The sequence below is a fragment of the Lepus europaeus genome, chromosome 7 (genome assembly GCF_033115175.1).
Source record: "Lepus europaeus isolate LE1 chromosome 7, mLepTim1.pri, whole genome shotgun sequence".
Classification (NCBI taxonomy): Eukaryota; Metazoa; Chordata; class Mammalia; order Lagomorpha; family Leporidae; genus Lepus; species Lepus europaeus.
Window position 1 is genome coordinate 125,845,109 of NC_084833.1, and position 22,142 is coordinate 125,867,250.

At 53.1% G+C, this 22,142-nt stretch overlaps 1 protein-coding gene and 1 pseudogene across 1 annotated transcript; one reads left to right on the forward strand and one right to left on the reverse strand.

The window, feature by feature from the left end:
- The first annotated feature begins 841 nt into the window (after positions 1-841).
- On the forward strand, positions 842-5,713 carry LOC133763576 (anosmin-1-like). The gene is made up of 8 exons (XM_062197377.1): positions 842-997; positions 2,104-2,181; positions 2,757-2,819; positions 2,940-3,162; positions 3,562-3,746; positions 3,868-3,997; positions 4,330-4,517; positions 4,673-5,713. The coding sequence occupies exons 1-8, from the start codon at positions 845-847 to the stop codon at positions 4,811-4,813; spliced, it is 1,161 nt and encodes a 386-aa protein (XP_062053361.1). The 5' UTR covers positions 842-844; the 3' UTR covers positions 4,814-5,713.
- A 1,078-nt stretch (positions 5,714-6,791) lies between these two features.
- LOC133763996 (steryl-sulfatase-like) lies at positions 6,792-13,480 on the reverse strand (annotated as a pseudogene).
- Between the last annotated feature and the right edge of the window lie 8,662 nt (positions 13,481-22,142).

Here is a 22,142-nt window from a genome sequence, read left to right on the forward strand (position 1 = left end):
TTCAGTTTGTGAATGTGGTTTATCACATTCCGGGGACAAATCCTGTGGGGTCAGGGTGCATTATCTTTGTGATGCGTTGCTGGATTCGACTAGCGAATATTTTGTTGAGGAGTTTTATGTCTATGTTCATCAGAGAAATTGGTCTATAGTTCTCTGTTGCATAGTTTCCAGGTTAAGTATTAGGATAATGCAGGCTTTGTAGAAGCAGTTTGGGAGGATTGCCACCCTTTCAATTGTTTTGAATAGCTTGGGAAGAATTTAAATTAATTTAAGTCCCTGCATCCAATGGCGTGGCCTCCTCTGGGCGCCGGCCCTGCCCCTAGACCTGTCACTCAAATCTCTGCAGCCAATGGCACAGCCGCCTGTCACTCACACTCCCAGTGCCCGCCTCCAGAACTGTCACTCAAGCCCCTCCAGGCAATAGCGTAGCCGCCTGTCACTCCCAACCGCTGCGCCCGCCCCCTGACCCGTCCAGCCCTCCGGCGGATACCCCGGCGCCTGCGCACTGTCCCCACCTCTTGCCTGTCACTCAAGTCGCTCCAGCCAATGGCACAGCAGCCTGTCATTCACACTCCCTGCGCCCGCCCCTGCTCGCAGTCAATCAAGCTTCTCCAGACAATGCCCCGGCGCCTGCGCGCTTGTCCCGCCTTCGGCTATCACTCAAGCCCCTCCGGCCAATGCCTTGGCCCCTGTATTCTGATCCCGCCCCCTGATGTCATTCAAGTCCCTCCAGTCAAAGCCGCGGCGCCTTACGCTGGTCCCGTCCAGGAATTAGATTGACAGCCCCTCCAGCCAATGCCCCGGTGCCCTGGCACGGACCCGCCCCCCGCGCTGACGGACAACTATGCCCGTCATGGCTGCCGGCGCGGTGCTGGCGCTGTGCGCTGTGCTGGCCGCCGGCGCGGGTCCCGGGACGGTAGGCGCGGAGTCGCTTCGGGCCGGGGGCGTCCAGGGCTCGCGCTGCGCGGCCCGGTGCCTGAGTCTGCGGCTGTTGCAGGTACGCGGGGCCCCGCCAGGGGGGTGCGCGACGCGGAAATCCGCCCAGAAAGCGATCGCGGGGCTCCCCCGGCGCCCTCAGACCCCCAGGGACCCCCGCGGGTCTTTCAACCAGCGGCGTTCCAAAAGTGCCCGGGCGTCGGCCGTCGGTGTCCCCTTAGAGGAGCCCCAGCACCCAACCTGGGGGCTTCCCGACGCGAAAATGCGCCCGGGACGTGATCTCGTGGCTCCCCCAGCGCCCCCAGACCCCCAGGGACCCCCGCGGGTCTCCTTCAACCAGCGGCGTTGCAAAAGTGCCCGGGCGTCGGCTATCGACCATCTGTGTCATCTCAGAGAAGTCCCAGCCCCCAACCAGGGGGTTCCCGACGCGAACCTCCTGGGACGCGATCGCGGGACTCCCCCAGCGCCCCAGACCCCCACGGAACCCTGAAACCCTCAGGGACCCCCGCGGGTCTCCTTCAACCAGCGGCGTTGCAAATGTGTCCTGGCGTCGGCCATCGTTGTCCCCTCAGAGGAGCCCTGGGCCCCAACCTGGGGATTCCCTATGCAGAAATTGGCCCTGGACGCTGTCTTGGGTTACCCTGGCGCCCCTGACGCCCACAGACCTCCGAGGCCCCCATGGATCCCCTGGGATCCCTACTGGTCTCAGTAAACCGGCGGTGTTGCAAAGGTGCCCTGGCATCGGCCGTTGGTGTCCTCTTAGAGGGGCCCAGGTCCTCAGCCAGAGGTGTACTGGAGGTGGAAATCTGCACTAAAGGCTATTGCTGGGCTGCTCAGGTTCCTCCAGACCCCTAAGGCTCCACAGAGACCCCCAGCGACCCCTGAGACCTCTGGGCAGCAGCAGCCATCGCTGCCCCCCAAGCAGGGCCCCCAGAGTCTCCAGGATTCCAGGCCATTCTGTGGGGGCTGGGGGCCAGGGGCTTGGGGGGGGAGCTCTGACTAGAGGAGACTTGAGGACCCCCCTAGGGTCCTAAGGAGACTCGGGGGCCCCCCCAGGGCCCTAAGCAGATGGGGGGGCTAGAAAATAAAGGGAAAAAAATCACTGGGGGTGCTGTGCCTGGGGGTGGGAAGTGTGAATGTGTGCCTGTTTTTTTTTTTCTTCCACAGAACAACGGTTCCCTGGTTTGGTGCCAGAATGACAAGCAGTGTTCGACGGTAGGATTCCTAGACGTGGATGCAATCCATGTATGAAACACACGTTTCGGACACGGGAACTCCACAGGGAGCAGGTGCACAGTTGCCCAGGTTGTTGATAGACATTCTTATGTATTATGTCAGGGATCAGCCCAGGCTCTTGTCATTGACTCGGGGACCCCGTGCACCTACTGAAGACTCAGATGGAGTCCCCCGGGGACCTGCTGGAGACCAGGATGGAGCTCTTGGGGATCTGTGCACCTTCTGGAGACCCGGATGGAGCTCCTGGTGCAGGCTCAGGCCCATGTGCACCTGCTGGAGACCCGGATGAGCTCCTCGGGGCCCCATGCTCCTGCTGGAGAGCCGGATGGAGCTCCTGGTGCAGGCTATGGACCCCGTGCACCTGCTAGAGACCGGGTTGGAGCTCTGGAGGCCCCGTGCACCCGCTTGGACCTGGGTGGACCTCCTGATTTAGACTCGGGGGCCCGTGCACCTGCTGGAGACCGGGTTGGAGCTCTGGGGACCCTGTACACTGTTGAACCCTGGATGGTGCTCCTGGTGCACCTGCTGAGCCCCAGATGGACTCCTGTTGCTGTCTGATCAACCTCCTTATTCTCTCCTGACAGTGTCTGGAGCCCTGCAAGCACCCAGGGGAGCTGGAGACGCAGTCATGTCAGAGCTTCTGTGAGGTGAGGATGTCAGTTTCTGGGCAACCCCCCCCACCCCCCGCGGCTGACTGTCGGTTTCAAAGCCCCCCATGGCCGGCTCTGTCGGTTTCAAGGCCCTCCATCTTTCTCCCCTCCCCGCAGCCACTGTTCCCCGTGTGGAGCCACGAGTGCCTGAGCAGCTGTGCCTTTGTCCGCTCGGCGCTGGCGGCCAAGCAGGGGACGTGTCCGGCGCCGACCCAAGCCAGCGGCTTTGCAGCGGCCTGCGTGGTCAGCTGTGAGGCTGATGCCGAGTGCCCCGGGGGCCGGAAGTGCTGCCCCAACGGCTGTGGCCGCACCTGCCAGGCGCCCCGGGGGGCCTTCCGAGGTCAGCAGGGCTGTCAATCACGGTGGGGGCGGGGCGGGGTCGCTGTGAGCTCCAGGGGTCTCAGGGGTCCCTAGGGGGTCTCTGTGAGTCCCAGGGGTCTCCGTAAGCTCCAGGGGGTCTCCAGGGGTCTCTGTGAGCTCCAGGAGTCTTCAGGGATCTCTGTGACTCCCAGGGGTCTGTGATGGTCCCAGGGGGTTTCTGGGGGTCTCTCTGACTCCCAGGGGTCTCTGGGGGTTTCCAAGTGTTCTAAGGGGTCCCTGGGGGTCTCCGAGGGTCCCAGGAGTTCTCAGGGGTCCCCAGAGGTCTCTGTGAGCTCCAGGGGTCTCAGGGGTCCTTGGGGGTCTCTGTGACTCCCAGGGGTCCCCTGGGGTCTCCCTGACCCGGGCTCCTCCACCCTAGGGGTCCCCCTGAAACCCCGGAGGCAGCTACGGCTCAGGGAGCTGGGGTCAGGGCCCTTGGAGGTCCAGTGGTCGTCCAGGTTCAACGTCTCCCTAGAGCCCGTGGTGTACGTGGTTCAGCGCCGGTGGAATTATGGGATGGTGCCCAGTGAGCGTGGGGCCACTGCGTGGGAGACGGTGGCCCAGGTCAGTCATTGAAATATTTAGATTGGCGGGAGAGGCCTGGTGGCCATCTTGGGTCCCCATCCATCATTTTTATTTAATTTCCGGTTCACATCCGGGCCATTTTCTGTGTCCCCTGTTCCAGACCACAGACCAGCGAGTCTGGCTGCCCGATGTCCGGCCCGGCCGCTGGTACCAGTTCCGAGTGGCCGCCGTCAACGTGCACGGCACCCGGGGCTTCACCACTCCTGGCAGGCACTTCCGGTCATCCAGAGGTCAGTGCAGGGCCCCGCCCCTCCAGGCTCCCCCGTGCCTGGTCGATTGGGGGCTCCGTGGCTGTGGCTCCCCCGGTCGTGGCTCCATGGCCTCGGCCGCTGTGGCTCCCCACACCTGGTCCATGAAGCTCCAGTTGTCCGTGGCCCTCTCCATGACCGTGGCTCCCATGGGGGCCATGGACCCCCAATCCTGGTCCACCGAGGGGCTCCTGTGGCCGTGGCTCCCCCACATCCAGTCTCTGTGGCCATGGCTCCATGCCCCATGCCCACGCTCAGACCAGCCCCCGGGTGGCTTTGTCGTGCCTCACGGGCCCCTCTCCACTGGGTTGCAGCTCCGTCGGCCCCACCGGCTCCGGCCGACCTTCGTGTGCGGAACTCCACGGTGCGCGACGCCGACGGGACCGTGGCCGCCACCGTGGCCTGGGAGCCCCCAGAGGACCCTGACGTCCCCGTGCACCACTACAGGGTCTCCTGGGGCCACGCGACCGAGGGGCAGTGGCGGAGGAAGACGGTGGACGGGGTGAGAGGGGGGAGGGGGCGGGGCTGCGGCCCCCTTGCAGGGGTCCCGGAAATCTGGGATCACTGGGATCCCAGGTAATCTAAGGATTCCCAGTAATCGGATGGATCCCACTGAGGGATTCAGGTGATCTAAGGGACCTCCCCCCCATCCCGCAGCGCCGGAGTTCAGTGACCCTGCAGCGCCTGCGCCCCAGTGGCGTCTACACCGTGCAGCTGCAGGCTGTGAGCCACTGGGGGCCAACGCGGCTGCGGGGCCCCAAGGCCGCCCTGCGCTTCACGGCCTCCGGTGGTGAGTGATGTTGCCGGACACCGGAAGTCCCGCCCACTCCCGCTCATGGTGAGTGGCATTTCCGCACACCAGAAATCCCGTCCACGTACTTATACTCACGGTGAGTGACGTTTTCTGCACACCAGTAATCCCGCCCACTCCCGCTCATGGTCAGTGATGGTCAGGACACCGGAAGTCCCACCCACTCCCTTCCGCACACTGGAAGTCCCTGTGACAGCTCCTGCCTCTTTTAGAGCTGTCGTCAGATGTGAATGTCATTCTGATTGACATGTGTCTATCACCTTCACAGATGTATGGTCCCCACAGGGCTCCAGCTCCAGTGCAAGGGATTGACAGAATCAGCATCACTCGGACTTCCCAGGAGCCTTTGCAGTGAGCGCTTCTGTCAATCATGGGTCATCAGCATTTTGAATGGACTTCCCAGAAGCCTTTGCGGGAAGGGCTCTTGTCAATCATGCGTCGCCATGGAGATGCCTCATGGACTTCCCAGAAGCCTTTGCAGTTGGGGCTCCTGTCAATCATGCGTCACCATGGAGACGCCAAGAGGACTTCCTAGAAGCCTTTGTAGGAAGTGCTCCTATGCAGTCATGTGTCATCTGCATGCCTAATAGACTTCCCAGAAGCCTTTACGGTTGGGGCTCCTGTCAATCGGTGCACAGTTCCAACTCACACACGCATGACTGCCACATCCATGAACATGCATGTGCGAACCTGGCTACATACGTGTGCACCCACACACAGGTCCGGGGTCACGACCTTTGATGGAGAAGCAGCCGCGTGACCCCAGGGTCACAACCTTTGATGGACAGGTGGCCGCGTGACCATGTGACTTTTTTTTTATTTATTTCTCATCCCTCCCAAGTGGGCCATGTGGAAAATCGCAAGATGGCTTTCCTGTTGCCCGGTTATTTATTGACTGCAATCAATGTGATCAGGGGTCTTGGGGGTCTCTCTGTGCGGTGGCCATGTTGTCCTGAGGGTCCAGGCTGCACCATCCATCAAATCCGGGGGTGGATAGAACCCTCAGTTCCCTGGAGTTCACCCTTGGGCCCCTAAACTGGGGTTAGCGGTTCTGAGCTGCTGCTCCATACTTGCTGAGTCATGGTTCTATACCTGCCGAATCCTGTTTCTATACCTGCTTAGTCATGGTTTCATACCTGTTGAGTCATGCTTTCATACCTGCCGAGTCATGATTTCTATACCTGCTGTCATGCTTCCATACATGCTGAGTCATGTTTCCATATCTGCTGAGTCATATACTTGCTGAGTCATGGTTTTACACCTGCCAAGTCATGCAGCTATCGGCTCTTGTGACTCAGCAGAAAGTGCTGGGTGCCGGGGACCGACTCTGCTGTGCAGTGACTGACAGCATGGCTTCTCTGTGACTGACAGCTGCTCCAAGAGACCTGCGGTCTCCACCTGGGCCCCTGAAGATCCTCTGAGGGCCACCCCTGATCCCCGCTCCATTCTGCACAACCAGGACCGGATTAACAGTTTCCAGGTCCAGTCAGGGGCGGGCTCTGAGGGTGAGTGACAGGTTCCTGGTCCAGTCGGGGGCAGGTTCCCAGTTGGTCTATCTGCATCTATAAGGAACACCTGCTGCTTCGTTTGTGATGAACACTTTATGGGAGTCATTGTGGACCCTGAGCCCAGGTTCCTGTCTGTCAAAGATGGCCGACTGATCCATGGAGGGAGCCACAGGTTCGTGTCCAGGATAGAGATGGCCGACCGATCCACACGTGGCCCCAGCTCGGTGTCCAAGATAAAGATGGCCAACAGCCAGGGATGGAGCCAGATTTGTGTGTGTGACAAAGATGGCTGACAGCCATGTTGGGATCCACACTTGGCCCCAGATGCCCAGCAGGTGCACGGCAATGGCCCTGAGGCCCCTGCCGCCCAAAGCTGCAGCCATGGCTTCCAGACCACGTGGCCCAGGGCCAGCTGGTTAGGGATATCCGGGGGGGGGCACAGAGCCCCGGTGCTATGCTACCACCTCCTGGATGCAGGATTGCCTGGTGGCTCAGCTCGGTGTGGTGTGAGGGGCGCAGCCTCGCCGGGATCGTGGGCCAGGTTGAAGAGCAGAGTGGGTCGTGACTTGTCACGTGGGTGGGTCCCTGGCACAGGTGCACATGGGTGGGGAAGCAGCCATTAGTGCCGGCCGGGCGGAACTTGGGTGTGAAGAAGGCCTTGAACACAGCTGAGCCTAGGGGGCGGATCCGAGCTGTCAGTCATGGGGAGGGATGGGGCTGGGCTGTCAGGGCGGAGGGTGGGGCCAGGGCTATCAGTCATGGAGGACCTGTCAATCAACTATGGATGACCTGTCAATCATGGGGATGACCTGTCAATCAATCACAGGGCTGACATCTACCTCTATCCAGCATGCCCCAGGGCCCACGTCTGCCCTTCCCAGCATCCCCTGGGGTGCACACTCACTGTTCCGTGGCAGCCAGCACATGGCCTGCAGGTAGGCATTGCAGTAGTGGAACAGGAACTCATGGGCCGACTGCTGGCTCTGCCCCTGGAGGAGGGGCATCAGGTCCCGCCCATCAATCACCCTGGGGGGGTGGGGCTTGTGTGTGACTGACTTTGGGGTCCCTGGGGGGGTCTTCCTTGACCATCTGTCAACCACCCTGGGGGCAGGGCTTGCATCTGTCAATCACCTGTCGTGGGGCAGTGGTGCCCCTGTGAGCCCAGCCACAGTGGGGAAGATGTCCATGGTGCTCATGGCCGCATCCACCTTGCACCCGGCAGGGATGACCCCAGGCCAAGTGCAGGATGTCCAGCACTTGGATGCTGCCCTCCCAATTGTTGGCTTTGCCGCCTGCAGGGGACAGATGGGGGAGAAGACATCTGCTGGATTAGCCTTGTCCAGGGGGTCTCATTATGACATGGTCTGGTCCCATCCTATAAGTTCAATGATTCTATGTTGAACATGACAGACTCTTATTATGACAGAGTCCCCTCTCTGACCTCATAGATGCGATCTCGACCATGGGGGACATTTATTTTGACAGTCTGCGCTAGGAGGGACTCTTATTATGACACAGACCCCTCCACAATGACCCTGCAGCTGGACACTGGGGGCTTTTATTATGACATGGCCCTCTCCATAACATCTTAGGTTCAATATTGACCAGGAGGGACTTTTATTGTGATAGGATCAGCTTTAGGGGAGTCTTTTATTGTGACATGACTGCCCAGATGCCTCTAACTCAACCACAGGGGACTCTTATTATAACAGTGTCCTTTTCATGACATCATAGATTTGAGCTGGGCCATGGGGGAATTTTATGACAGGGTCTGCTCTAGGAGGGGCTCTTATTATGGCACGGTCCTCTCCATGAGGAACCAGATGCCTCCATTTTGACTGTGAGGGACTTTTATTATAACTGGGCCTGCTCTGGCAGAGACACTTATTATGACAGCATCCCCTCCAGGATGCCTCAAATGTCTCCATCTTGACTGTGGGGGCTTTTATTGTGACATGGTTCCCTCCAGGATGCACCTGATGCCTCCCCTGGGCATTTGGGGACTCTTCTTGTGACATTGTGACCCTGAGACTGGTCTGCACCTGGCTCACCCCTGTAGATGCCCATTGCTGCCCCTGTGGACCTCGCCCGTGGCCGTCACCTCCTCCACGTGGGTGCCGTGGTCAGACAAGAAGTAGACGAGGGTGCGGCCAGCTAGGCCCAGCTCGTCCAGGATCTGCAGGATCCAGCCTGGACCAGAAAAAAAAAAAAAAAATTATCCGATGCCAACCAGCTCAGGGACCAAGATGGCCAACAGGGACGAATTCACAATGCAATTTGAGATTCGGCCCCCTGTGGCACCAGAGACAAATTCACTTTGCAATATGAGATTCAGCCAACCGGTGCGCAAGAGAAATTCACGTTGCATTCTGGGATTCAGTGACCAGGTGGCGTCAGAGACACATATGCATACCCACGCTCCAGTCCAACTCCACAATGTCGCCGTAAGCCCCATTCCAGCTCCTGTGGGAAAACTCTGGGGAGGCGAGCAGGGCTGTGTGCACGTGGATATAGGACAGCAGCAGCAGAAAGGGCGTCTGGGAGTTCCTGGAGGGAGGTGGGCAAAAAAAAATTGGACAAAACACTTGAACAGGTAATTTTTTGGTTTATAGAAGGCGATGCAAAATAGACACTGGAAATAGGCATAAGGGGTTCAGAGTATATCTGAAATGGCTGTAGAAGTGGGTATAAAACACTCACAGCCAATCCGGAATGGCCACTGGAAATAGATGAAAAAGCGCTTAGAGCCGATCCAAAGTGGGCACTGGAAGTAGGCATAAAACGCTCAGACCCTACCCAAAATGGCCACCGGAAGTGGGCACAAAAGCCCTCAGGCCCAACCCAAAATGGCCTCTGGAAGTGGGCTGAAAAGCACTCTGAGCTAATTCAAAATGGCCACCGGAATTAGGCAAAGAAGCTCAGAGCTGATCCAAAATGGTCACCGGAAGTGGGCATAAAGCATGCAGACCCACTCAAAATCGCCACCGCGGACTCACTGCCGTATGAACCCCATGGCCTCCTCCGTGAGCCTCTGCGTGAGGTTCCCATAATCCAGAGGCTACTGGGCCACTTCGAAGTCGCGCATGAGGAAGCAGTGGAGTGGCCAGAAGTAGTGCCGGAACAGGAAGTGGCCACCCAGCAAGATGGCCATGGGCAGCAGGAGGCCCAGGAAGGCGATAGGCGGCGGTCGGGCCAGGCCGAGGCAGCGCAGGGCGGCCAGGGTCAGGGCAGCGGCGCCCAGGACCTGCACGGGGACCACCACAATCCAGCGCACGGCGCCCTCGAACAGTGTGCCAGTCCCAGGCTTGCAGTCCCGCAGGTTGGTGGCCGGGAGCCCAAAGAACTGGTCGAAGCCGTGGACCCGCGGGTGGTGGCAGAAGTCGCGCGGGTGCCGGCAGCACAGGCCCAGGTGCCCCTTCCCTGGGACCAGAAGTTCGTTGGTGATGGACAGCCTAAGCCCACCCCCGATGGCAAACTTCCAGTCACGTGACTGGAATGCCTTCTGCTGCCTTCCCCTGGGTGGGGTCCATCCTTGCATGTTGCTGCTACTTGACAGCATTTTGCCTATCTTCTTTATAAACGGAATTCCCGCCGACCCCAGAAGTCCCAGCCACACCTGAAGTCCCGCTCCCAGAGGTTCCGCCCACCCCTGAAGTCCCACTTCGAAAGTTCTGCCCACCCCGGAAGTCCCGCCCCCGCCCTGGGCATTCCGGAACCTTCTGTACCGACAAGCGCTGTGGTGTAGCCGCGGGTCTTGGCCAGCCTGGCGAACGTGACCTCGGTGGCTGGGAGACCCCCAGATTAAGCTGGGAACAGGAAGGCACCCACCCGCAACCGTGCAGCCCTGCCTGGGGGGCGGGGAAGAGATGAAGCCCCACCTCCTGTACCCCTGCCACACCCCCACCTCCGAGGACAAGCCCAACCCTCCCCGGCCCTTCCCCCACCCCTAGAGCAAGCTCTGCCTTTCCCCAGCCCCACCCCCGTGAACCACAGACCCGAGCACACTGGGTAGCGTCCAGTCAGAAAAGCTGCCAGCTTGGTGTGCACAGCGGAGCGGCAGCCAAGTGCTGGGTCAGTTTCACACCATCACGTGCCAGCTGGTCAATGTTCAGGGTTCTAGGGGGCGGAAGAGACCCAGATGAGCTGTGGAGGTTCCAAGATGGCCACTGTGCAGTTACAAGATGGCTGCCTAAGAGACCCGGATGACTGTGCTATAAGCTGGCCGCCATGGAGGTACAAGCTGGCCACCTGAGAGACGTAGATGAGCCCGAGGCTACAAAATGGCTACCCGAGAGACCTGGATGAGCTGTTGAGGCTACACGATGGCCACCTGAGGGACCGGATGAGCCATGGAGGCCATAAGATGGCCACCCTAGAGACCCGGATGAGCCCTGGAGGCTAGAAGATGGCCGCCTGAGAGACCCAGATGACAGTGCCATAAGATGGCTGCCTGAGAGACCCGGATGTCCGACCTGAGCGTCCTGTTGCCATAGCAGCCGAGGTCATCAATGCCCAGGTCATTGGCCAGGAGCAGGAAGATGTTGGGGGGTGGGGCCGTGGTGGCAGTGTGGGCGTGGCCTCGGCTGGGACCCAGGAAGAGGAGGAGGAGGAGACGCAGGGCTCTCTCATCGCCCTGCGCGGAGAGACAGCGGTGTCAAGGCTCCCTGCCCCTCTCTGTTTTAAGGCTCCCTGCTTTTGTCTTTTTCAAGGCTCTCCGCCATGACTTTCATTACAATAAGACAGGGCGTGGCTCTGAGCCTTGAGTGGTGGACTCTCCATTACAATGATTGTCAGGAGGAGACAGGGCTTTGAGTTGATTGGCTTTCCGGCTTGCCTTAGTGATGGGCGTGCCACTGAGTAGCTATGGACTGCTTACTGTTTATTGATCAATTATTTGTCATTGATAAATTATGGATTATTGATTGTCGATTATTGGTTATTGGTTGACTATTGGTAATTAATTGGTTATTGGTTAGTTTTTTAAGTTTATTTTTCATTATTCTCTGAAATTGAGGCTTAAATTTTATTCATTTTTCTGAGAGAGAGGGACCAATATCAGATACCAATAAATGATCAATAAGTGACTGATAATCACCAGCCACCAACTAATAGCTAATCAATAATCAATAACTAATCTATAATTGATAACTGATGAATAGTTAGTGCCCAATAGCGATAACTAAGAGCTAACCAATAACCAATACCTAATCAATAACCCGATCCGGACACGTCTTCACCGGCGGTCCTGTCTCCCACAGCGGTCAGACACGGTCAGACTCGAATGCCCATTTCCTGGGTTCTAGAAGCTTCTGCACTGGCCCTGGCCAGAATCTTCCAGCCTCCAGTCAAATCCACACAGACTGACAGCTGTCAATCATATCAACAGCATGAGCTTCTGACCCAGATGCTAAGACTCATTCATTGCTGGGGACACACATTCATCCCTCAAGGCTACCACCACACATACAGGACATTCCAGAAACCCCAGTCGCCTTCTGCTGACTCATGCTGACTCACACTGGCCTGTGTGTCCATCAATCACTCAATCAGGCCGACCCCCAGAATAAATGGATCGATAGTTGGCTACAAAGAAGACTCTGGAGTCCTCTGGGTAGGGTGCTGGGTGCTGAGTTATCCCAGCTACAGAACCAGGGGGAGGGTCGAGAGAGGGCAGAAACTTTGTGCAGCAGGAAGGACCATGGCTTCACCCACAACTGGACAGCCCAGAGATACATTGTAGCAACTCTAATTAGCAAAGTTAATACATTGTAGGGATTTTGATTTCAGTCTCAATACATATACCTGATACACTGTAGCAATTCGATTCATTGTAGAAATTCCTAATTCTCTAATTCACCAATTTGATGCATTGTAGCAATTCGACGAATTGTAGCAACTGTAACTGCAACCTTAACTCACAAACGCAACACATCCCAGCAATTTGATACATTGTAGCAATTCCAACTCACAAATTTGATACATTGTAGCAAATTTAACTTCTGTTTTGATTCGCCAATCTGATACATCCTAGCAATTTGATGCAGTGTAGCAATTCCAAATTTAAATTTAACTCACAAACTTGATGCACTTTAGCAATTTGATACATTGTAGCAATTCTGAATTTGATTTCAGTTCGCAAATCTGAACATGTTAGCAATTACAGGTCACAATTCTGATACACTGTAGAATTTGATCCATCGTAGCAGCTTCAATTCACAAACTTGACACATTGTGGCAGTCCGACACAACCTGGCAAATTCAATACAATGTTGCAGTTGCTTGATACAATGGTGCAAGTTTGATGCAATGTTGTGATTTTTTCGGTGCGATGTAGCAGGGTGACCCCAGGACTTTGGCACAGCCCCCACCCCACGCATCCCTGACCCCCGACTCACTGCTCCCTCGGATGCTCCAGGACACGGCTTCCTGCTTCGAGAGCCAGACCCTGACTGCCTGGGGCCTCGGTAGACAGCTAGCATGTGTCAAACCCCACGTCAATCAATTATTACCACCACGTCAGAGAGAGATAGGATGGTGGCCAATGGCTCCCGGCTGTGACTCAGGGAGAAAAAACTCACTGCTGATTCTAAGAGTAACGGAGTCACCCTGGGGGTGGCTGGGTGCACCTGCCTGGCCCTGTGGCACACATAATTAGGCTGTCAATCATCAGAGGACTTCCTGTACAGGGTCATGGAGGGGACAGGGAGCTCCTGGGGGCCCTGTGCACCTGCAGGAAACCCGGATGGAGCTCCTGGTGCAGGCTCAGGCCTTCGTGCACCTGCTGGAGATCCGGATGAGCTCCTAGGGGCCCCGTGCACCTGCTGGAGACCCGGATGAGCTCCTAGGGGCCCCGTGCACCCACTGGAGACCCGGATGGAGCTCCTGGTGCAGGCTTGGGCCCCGTGTACCCGCTGGAGACCCGGATGGAGCTCCTGATGCAGGCTCGGGCCCTGTGCACCTCCTGGAGACCCGGATGGATCTCCTGGTGCAGGCTCGGGCCTGTGCACCTACTGGAGACCCGGATGGAGCTCCTGGTGCAGGCTCGGGCCCCATGTGCCTGCTGGAGACCCGAATGGAGCTCCTGGTGTAGACTAGGGCTCCGTGCACCTGCTGGAGACCCGGATGGAGCTCCTGGTGCATGCTCATGGCCCCGTGCACCTGCTGGAGACCCGGATGGAGCTCCTGGTGCAGGCTCAGGGCCTTGTGTAATCCTCCCTGGGCTCTGTGTGTTCGGAACGTTCCGTCCGGAGGTCAAGAAGGCCCCTGAGCCGCACAAACAACAGCCGCGAGGAATTTGTTCCCTGTGTCAACACCCGGGTTGTGCAAGGCCAGCGTCACCTGTGTGGGCAGTAGATTCTGGCAAAGGATGAGGCAATCACTGAGCACAAATCCATGGGCCTTGGTTATTGTTTGGAAATTTGTAATATTGGAGAGGCGGAAACACCTGTCCATCACCCCGGAAAGCCTGTCAATCAATCATCAGAAACCTGTCAGTCACTCTTTAAAATTTTTTAATTCGTGAAGACTCTGTTTAATCATAACAATGCTCTTTGGCCATAAAAATACCTTTTCTGACAGAAACGTACCTATATTTCTGTCAGAAAATTTTCCGTCAGAAATTCGAATCTCTGAGTAGAGAAATGGGGAATGGGAATTCTGGGAATTCTAGAAGCAGGGGCTCGTCTGTGTGCTGTCTGCTGTCCATCAATGTTGGCAGGATCTGTGATGGGCGGATCCAATTGGCTGCCACTCCTGTCAGAACTTGAAGCTGCCAGCATCCAACATGGCTGCCACTCCAATCAAAACCAGAAACTGCCAGACTCCAACATGGCTGCCGCTCCTGTCACAAGAAGAAATCGCTAGGATCCAAGATGGCTACTTTTCCTGTCAAAACAAACTGGTATCCAATATGGCTGCCGCTCCTGTCAGGAAAAAAAAAAAATGCCAGAATCCAATAAGGCTGCCGTTCCTGTCAGAAAAAAAATTGCCAGAAACGAATATGGCTGCCACTCCTGTCAGAAGACTTTGGAATCCAATTTGGCTACCGTTTCTGTGAGAACGAGAAATTGCCAGCAACAAATATAGCTGCTGCTCCTGTCACTGCCAGATTCCAACATGGTTGCCGCCCCTGTCAGAAGTCGGAATTCGCACCTGGAGGCACACATTGGGGAGACTCCGCCCTCCCAGCACGAAGAGCCCCCAGGGGAAGTGGGGCCTCCAGAAAGTGTTGGCGTTGTGATCTGAAGCCAAGCGTAACACATCATGAGGGGGAAAACAATTACGTCCGGCCTCTATTATAGGATGTTAACAAATACTTGTATTATGGGTTGTCTAACCCGCAAAAGCGCTGAGACGCCGCACTACGCATGCGCCGGCCCCACTCCTGTCAATCACTAGAGCCGGAGCCACCCATTTCCCTCGTCAGGACCACAGCAGCATTTGCTAAGGTAACTGATCAGTGGCGGAACGCGAGCGCGCCTGCGCGGGGTTGCCTAGCAACGAGAAGACGGCCTTAGCATGAGTGCGCAAAGTCCCAGCTCAGGAGGGCATAAACTCGGCTACGCAGAGTTGCCTAGCGACGGGGAGAAAGCCGGACGGCGCGTGCGCCAAGTCCCAGCGCCTCGGAACACCGAACGCGTCTGCGCGGAGTTACCTAGCAACGGGGCAATGAGGAGAAGGCCGGTTCGCGTATGCACTATGCCTGTCTCCGCCCTTGGGTTGGCCGCCTTCAGTGCGCATGCGCGAGGCCTCTGGGGCGCCTCTTTCTTTCACTGCCCCAGCGCCCCCCAACATGGCGGCACCCGGGACCCCGCGACCTGTCACTCACCTCCTCTTCAACCTCGGCAGACTCCCTACTGGGTGCGTAGACAACCCGAGCGGAGGCGCACGGGAGGGGCGCGGGACTCCGCGTGCGGAGGGGACGGGTCTCCTCAGAGCAGGGACCCTCGCTGCGGCTCGGCGACCCCCGTATGGAACCCAGAGCGCAGCCAGCGGCATCTACGCGGCCCCCAGCGGGCGGCTTCCGGTCCGCCGGGCGCCTGCACGGGAGGCGCGCAACCCGGAGACCACCCGGGGCGGGCCCTGGACTCCCCGCCCTGAGCCCGAAGGCTCCAACCTGGAAATTTCCCATGCTCCAGGTTTTTTCACATAGTTCCTGAATCTTCCCACGGTTCCTGATTTTTCCACGGTCCCGCCCGTCGGCCTCGGGGGTCGCAACTGGGAAATGGTCTTGCTCTGGGGTGGCTAGTGTCCGGTCCCGTGCACCTGCTGAAGACCCGGATGGAGCTCCTGGTGCAGGCTCAGGCCCTCGTGCACCTACTGGAGACCCGGATGAGCTCCTGGTGCAGGCTCAGGGTCCCGTGCACCTGCTGGAGACCTGGATGGAGCTCCTGGTGAAGGCTCGGGGTTCCTGTGAACCTGCTAGAGACCCAGATGAAGCTCCTGGTGCAGGCTCGGGCTCCGTGCACCTGCTGGAGACCCGGATGAGCTCCTGGTGCAGGCTCATGGCCCCATGCACCAGCTGGAGACCTGGATGAAGCTCCTGGTGCAAGCTCGAGTCCCGTGCACCTGCTGGAGACCCGGATGGAGCTCCTGGTGAAGGCTCGGGGTTCCTGTGAACCTGCTAGAGACCCAGATGAAGCTCCTGGGAGAGCCGGATGGACCTTCTGGGGGGCCCTGTGCACCTGCTGGAGACCTGGATGGACCCCCTGTTGCAGGCTCGGGCGCTTGGCTGGGAGCTGAGGGTGTGAGGGGCAGGGCAGCTGGCACCAGGAGCTGTGCAGATCCTCGCAGATTCCCTTGTGCTGCCACGGGGGTAGGGACCGGGGCTGCAGTGTTAGAGCCGGAGGGCATCTGATCGACCTGCTCCCCTGGGCTAGACTCATGCCGAGTGCACCCAAAATGTTCTAGAAGTTCTATGGATAGCCTTGGCGGCCTGAAGTAGGATGTCTGGGAGCCAGTAATGAGGGTGTGGCTCCTCCTAGTGGGGTACGGAAGCCGGAAGTGGGGGTCCCAAGAGGTTCAGGAAGCCAGAAGTGGAGGTCATGGCTGGCACCGTACTGGATCTTGGCTCCCCTTCAGAGAACATTTTTTAAAGATTTTATTTATTTGAGAGGTATAGTTACAGAGAGAGAGAGGTCTTCCTTCCTCTGGTCCACTCCTCCAATGGCCACAACAGCCAGAGCTGAGTAGATCCAAAGCCAGGAGTCAAGAACTTTTTCTGGGTCTCCCACATGCGTGCCAGGGCCTGAGCACTGGGGTCATATTCTAATGCTTTCCCAGTCCACAAGAAGATAGATGGATCAGAAAAGGAGCAGCCAGGATGTGAACCAGCGCCCATATGTGATGCTGGTGCTGCAGGAAGAGCCTTAGCCTTCTATGCCTCAGCGCCAGCCCCCGGAGATCACTGAATTTATAGCTGTCATCTTTATGGTAGTGTAAGATCTGAGGATTATTTAGAAATATTTTTGAATCCTTTAAGGAGATATTTCCTGTGATTGCCACTGAATATAACAAATATATAGTGTTCAATAAGTGGGCACCAAATGAATTAACTTACCAATTTTAGTCGATACAGAAAGAATTTATATTTATAACAATAATTTAGATTATACTCTAAGTATAAACAAAAGATACCTTCTTGAGAAATCTATGGTATTATCTATGTACTACTGCCTTTATAGTATTACAGTGAATCTATTCATATAGCCCAAATGTCAGTTGGGATAAATTCTGCCATGACAGATCATTTTTTTTTTTTTTTTGACAGGCAGAGTGGATAGTGAGAGAGAGAGACAGAGAGAAAGGTCTTCTTTTTTGCCGTTGGTTCACCCTCCAATGGCCGCTGCGGCTGGCGCATCTCGCTGATCCAAAGCCAGGAGCCAGGTGCTTCTCCTGGTCTCCCATGCGGGTGCAGGGCCCAAGCACTTGGGCCATCCTCCACTGCCTTCCCGAGCCATAGCAGAGAGTTGGCCTGGAAGAGGGGCAACCAGGATAGAATCCGGCGCCCCAACCGGGACTAGAATCCGGTGTGCCGGCGCCGCAAGGCAGAGGATTAGCCTGTTAAGCCACGACGCTGGCCAACAGATCATTTTTACTTTGGTTTCACGCTGACAAAACAGGGTTGTTAAGTCGTAACAGAAATTACATGAACCACAAACCTTATAGACTCCTTATACAAAAGTATTCCCAATTCCTGGTTTGCTCCATCAAAACAATGAAATGTGAGTTTGTACAAATTAATCTGTTATGTTACAACCCACAGTGGCTTTGAGATGGTGAAAACTTTCATCACTAAGTTTTTTCAGTGGCTGATTTACCATTCCTCACTAAGGAAGTGACTGATGTATTAGTCCACATACCTTACAACTGGACTTTGGAAAAGCAGAATTCAATCTAGTGTGCAACCATAGCTCCAAACATAAACATATTTGCCCCTATTCTGTAGCAATACTTTCCTATTATCAGAAAGTGGGGAACATATGGCCCACTGGCTCTATAAGGTCTGTGAAATCATTTGGTAATGTGCTACCTAGGCAACCACAGACAACTCAAAATTCAATAAATCAATAATCTATAACAGGCTAATTTTAAGTTAATAAAGTTGTTTGGCCTTTGATAAGATTATAAATACCCAACAACCCATGGCAGGAAAAAACTTCTTTTCACCACCCTTTACATGTTCAGAGTCTTTTACTTTTGCCAAGATAAAGGCTTTTCTTGCCAGTAGGTCTTCTGAGACAAAAGGGAGCTCAAAGTGACATGGCAGCAGCCATACATTAAAATTCATTGAACTCCTACATCCATCCCTGTAGAAGCATCCCTGGTTTGGGATTGAGAACATCTAGGCCACGTAAATTAAAATTCTGGATAGCAGATCAAAAATGCCATGTAAGAGTGATGATGGTAAGCCGATACTCCTTCATGCATTCTTATTTCATGGACCGATTGCTTCTACATAATAACCTGTCAGTACCTTGAAAAGCCATTAATTTCAAAGATATAGAGTGACCCACATGATGATGCCACCTTTCAGTCTCACAGAACCATGCCATCTGGATTCATGTCGATGCTCTATCAGGATGACAAATTCTAGGTGGTGGCATATATGATAGAAAGAGTGGATGTCATTATTTAGTCACCTGCCTCATGTTAGTTGAAGTAAAATGAGATTTATATTCATAAGAAATTGTATACATAATCACATTGTATTTATAATCTCATGTCTGAGAAACAAAACTCAGTGATTCTTCATATAGTAGTGATGACTGAGGAACTGCAAGGAGAGAAGTCAAACTTTGATTTAATATATATACAGAGATTCCAATCAAATTGATCAGTTTTCATCAACTACCTTGATGGTCACCTCATGAAATTGTGAAGCATAGCATCATTGTTAGTCTCTTTGGTTGGCAGATTGTCCAAACAGCAGTGGCAACACCTGGACCAGCATTATTGAATGTTAGCCTATGCTAGTAGATCTATGTTTAATAAGTCTATGATGACTTCCATTTGAGCCACCATGGTCACTGTATTTTTGTGTCCCCTGTGTAATAAATGGGACTGGGCAGTGGCAGAGGCCTGTTGAAACCAATGGCCCACAGAATTCTGTCTACATGGGTGCTTACTTTTTCTTCTTTCATAGTTGCTATCTAGTCATTATTACTAAGCACTATAAAGACTACACATTATAGCCACTCTGATAGGCACGTTTCATATATCTGTCTCAAAAATCCACGGTTTTCAATCTTCTGATCAACCAAGTAAACTGTTATGTCCTGAGAAACTATAATTATCAATGTTTCTGATCATATTTCCTTCATGTATTAGATCAGGTATAATACTCAGAGATTTACTTATACCACTACCTTACAGGTCCCTTAACAGGGTACTACTGTTATCCATATACTTTCAACTGACATTAACTTGCTAAGCCAATGAACAAGATTAAATGTTTGTTTTCTTTCTCTGAAAGTCATATGGTAGTCTCTAAGCAATCAATAATACTAGAGGGAGGTGAGACCCACTGTTTGTCAGTTTACTTATGCCTTCTGGGCCTGCAGTAGCCTGAGCTTTGGTACATCTTTTTCATTGATTATGGCTGCTATAGCTACTACTCTTTAGAATTTAGTAGTTCTGACAGAATACACCTTTGTCCTCATAGTCCCTTGACCCAGCATAGTCAAATACCCAGTCCTTACTAGAACCCAGAGCAAACCCAGAGCTAGTTTTCAAATGCTATATATTTACTTGCCATAGATAGTATGTTCTTTCTTGAGAACATGTATATATTCTGTGTTATGATCATATCAAGGATAGCCATGAAATCCAGAGAGCATTTTCTCACCAGGACTATCTCTGCTACCAGAGTATCTTGCTGGTTTTATAATCCAAGTTGTGGTTTTACAACCCACAGCTCAGAACTACTACAAAATTATTTCCATGTTTGTATCCATTTTAAAGCTCAGTATACCAATAAAATAGTTTGAGCAGTAAAAAAAAAAAAAAAAAAAAAAAAAAAGCTATGTATTGAATGCCTACCTACCATCAGTCTTCTTTCTTGGTAGCAACTCTGGTACAACCCAATAAGGAGTCTTTTTTATCAGAATGTTTCCCAGCCTACCCTGGTCACCAGATCACAGCATAAGCCTTCAATCTTGTACAGTATACCTCTCACATTCTTAGATGAGCTTTAATGAGGTTTGCAATGTATTGCTTACATCTTCACCCATTTGTTTTGTACACTAACTGGAAATAAAGTTTTTCCCATGAGATAAAGGAGAATGACAAGCATTTTTGGTTTTAAGTATAATTTTATTATTTGCCATGAGAAGAACTCTTTTTTATTTGATGTTTACATTTGGTTTAAGGATATGTTATGGATTCAGTATTGCTAAGAAGACTATTGTAATCAACAACTCAAATTTGTCAACTTAGTTGCACTGTTGTGCTGTGTTTGGCCAAACATTTTTATTGATGTTGCTATATAGATATTTTGTAGATGTGATTAACATCTACCATTGACTAAGTAAGGGAGATTATACTTGTTAATGCAAACACCTCTATTAAGAACCCAAACTGATACAGTATGCAAATCCAGATAAGAAAATATAAAATTAAATTAGTAATATACATATCTGCATGCTCTCTGAGAAACTGAATGTGGGTATGATTAGAAAGCATATGGGCTCTACTCTTTTTTTTTTTTTTTTTTGACAGAGTGGACAGTGAGAGAGAGAGACAGAGAAAGGTCTTCCTTTTGCAGTTGGTTCACCCTCCAATGGCCACCGCGGCTGGCGCCCTGCAGCCGGCGCACCGCGCTGATCTGATGACAGGAGCCAGGTGCTTCTCCTGGTCTCCCATGGGGTGCAGGGCCCAAGCACTTGGGCCATCCTCCACTGCACTCCCTGGCCACAGCAGAGAGCTGGCCTGGAAGAGGGGCAGCCGGGACAGAATCCAGCACCCCGACCGGGACTAGAACCCGGTGTGCCGGCGCCGCAAGGCGGAGGATTAGCCTATTGAGCCACGGCACCGGCTGGGCTCTACTCTTAAGAATAAATTTATGGGGCCAGCGAGTCGCTTAGTAGGTAAAGCCACCACCTGCAGTAATAGCATCCCATCCTTGACTTTCTACCTACCACCTACATGTATCTTTAAAATCCTAGTTTAAGTCAGAATTTGCCCAATGAAATGGAGGCCATCTTACTTGGGTTTTACATTGTGAGGTCATCAGCTTCCTTAAAGTTCTATGAGTTGTCCTGGCAATGTTCAAGTGCAGTTTCTCAGAGAGACCTTAGACTGTGGTAATCATTCACCACTTCCAGGTAATAATTTTTTTACATTTTATGGATGTTTATGGGACTCTAAATTTTCCTTTAGTTATGAAAGCTAAAGATGTTGAAGACTATTCTGTTGTCTTTGATATTCTTTTTCTTTGGATTTTTTTAAAATGTTTTATAATAATAGGTTTATCACCAATTTTCCATGTCTTTTATCAATCTATTATTTCTCCCACTATATTACTCATTTTGATTCACTTAATCACAATCTTTCTCATTTTATGAAACATCCAATAATTTTATATTCCATCTTTCATATTACCATTACCTGTGTGTTTTTTTTTTAATATCCCAATATAAGTTTATCCTTCCATTGTGACTATTTGGTCATGATCTCAAACAAAATTATTTAAGCTGTACAGACTACAATCATATACATATATTTTGAGAAGTCTTGGCATCCCTAATAATTCACACTGTCCAGGTAATGCATTTTGAAGGCCACATTTTCTTGTTTTCTTTTTTAAAGATTTGTTTACTTCTTTGAAAGAGCTGCAGAGAGGAGAGATAGAGCTCTGATATCTGCTGGTTTACTCTACAGATTGTTGCAATGAGTGGGTGAGCCAGGCTGCAGCCAGGAGCCAGGAGTTTCTTCCCATCTCCCACATGAGTGGCAGGGACCCAATCACTTGGTGTATCTTCCACTGCTTTTCTTAGACCACTAACAGGGAGCTGGATCAGAAGTGATGTACCAAGGACAGGAGCCAGCACCAACATGGGATGCTTGTTTCACAGATGGCAACTTTACGTCCTGTATCACGATGCTGGCTCCTCTGCAACATATTTTTAACTTATTTGAATTTTATGGGACTGTATATTTACTATCAGTGTATGGGAGTTGCATTAGAAAAGGTACAGACACTGCCTTCTTTGAATTTTTGCTGCTAGCTTGTTTGATCTTTGATTTCCATTCTGTATTTTTTTCATTTTTTTTTTCTTTTTAGGGTAATTGTAGTCATATAGTTTCCAGC

Bases quoted from the DNA above. Each gene is read 5' to 3' on its own strand.
- LOC133763576 (XM_062197377.1), top strand. From the start codon at position 845: ATGCCCGTCATGGCTGCCGGCGCGGTGCTGGCGCTGTGCGCTGTGCTG. The intron at 998-2,103 runs GTACGCGGGGCC...TTTCTTCCACAG, and splicing joins TGAGTCTGCGGCTGTTGCAG to AACAACGGTTCCCTGGTTTG. The intron at 3,998-4,329 runs GTCAGTGCAGGG...ACTGGGTTGCAG, and splicing joins GCACTTCCGGTCATCCAGAG to CTCCGTCGGCCCCACCGGCT.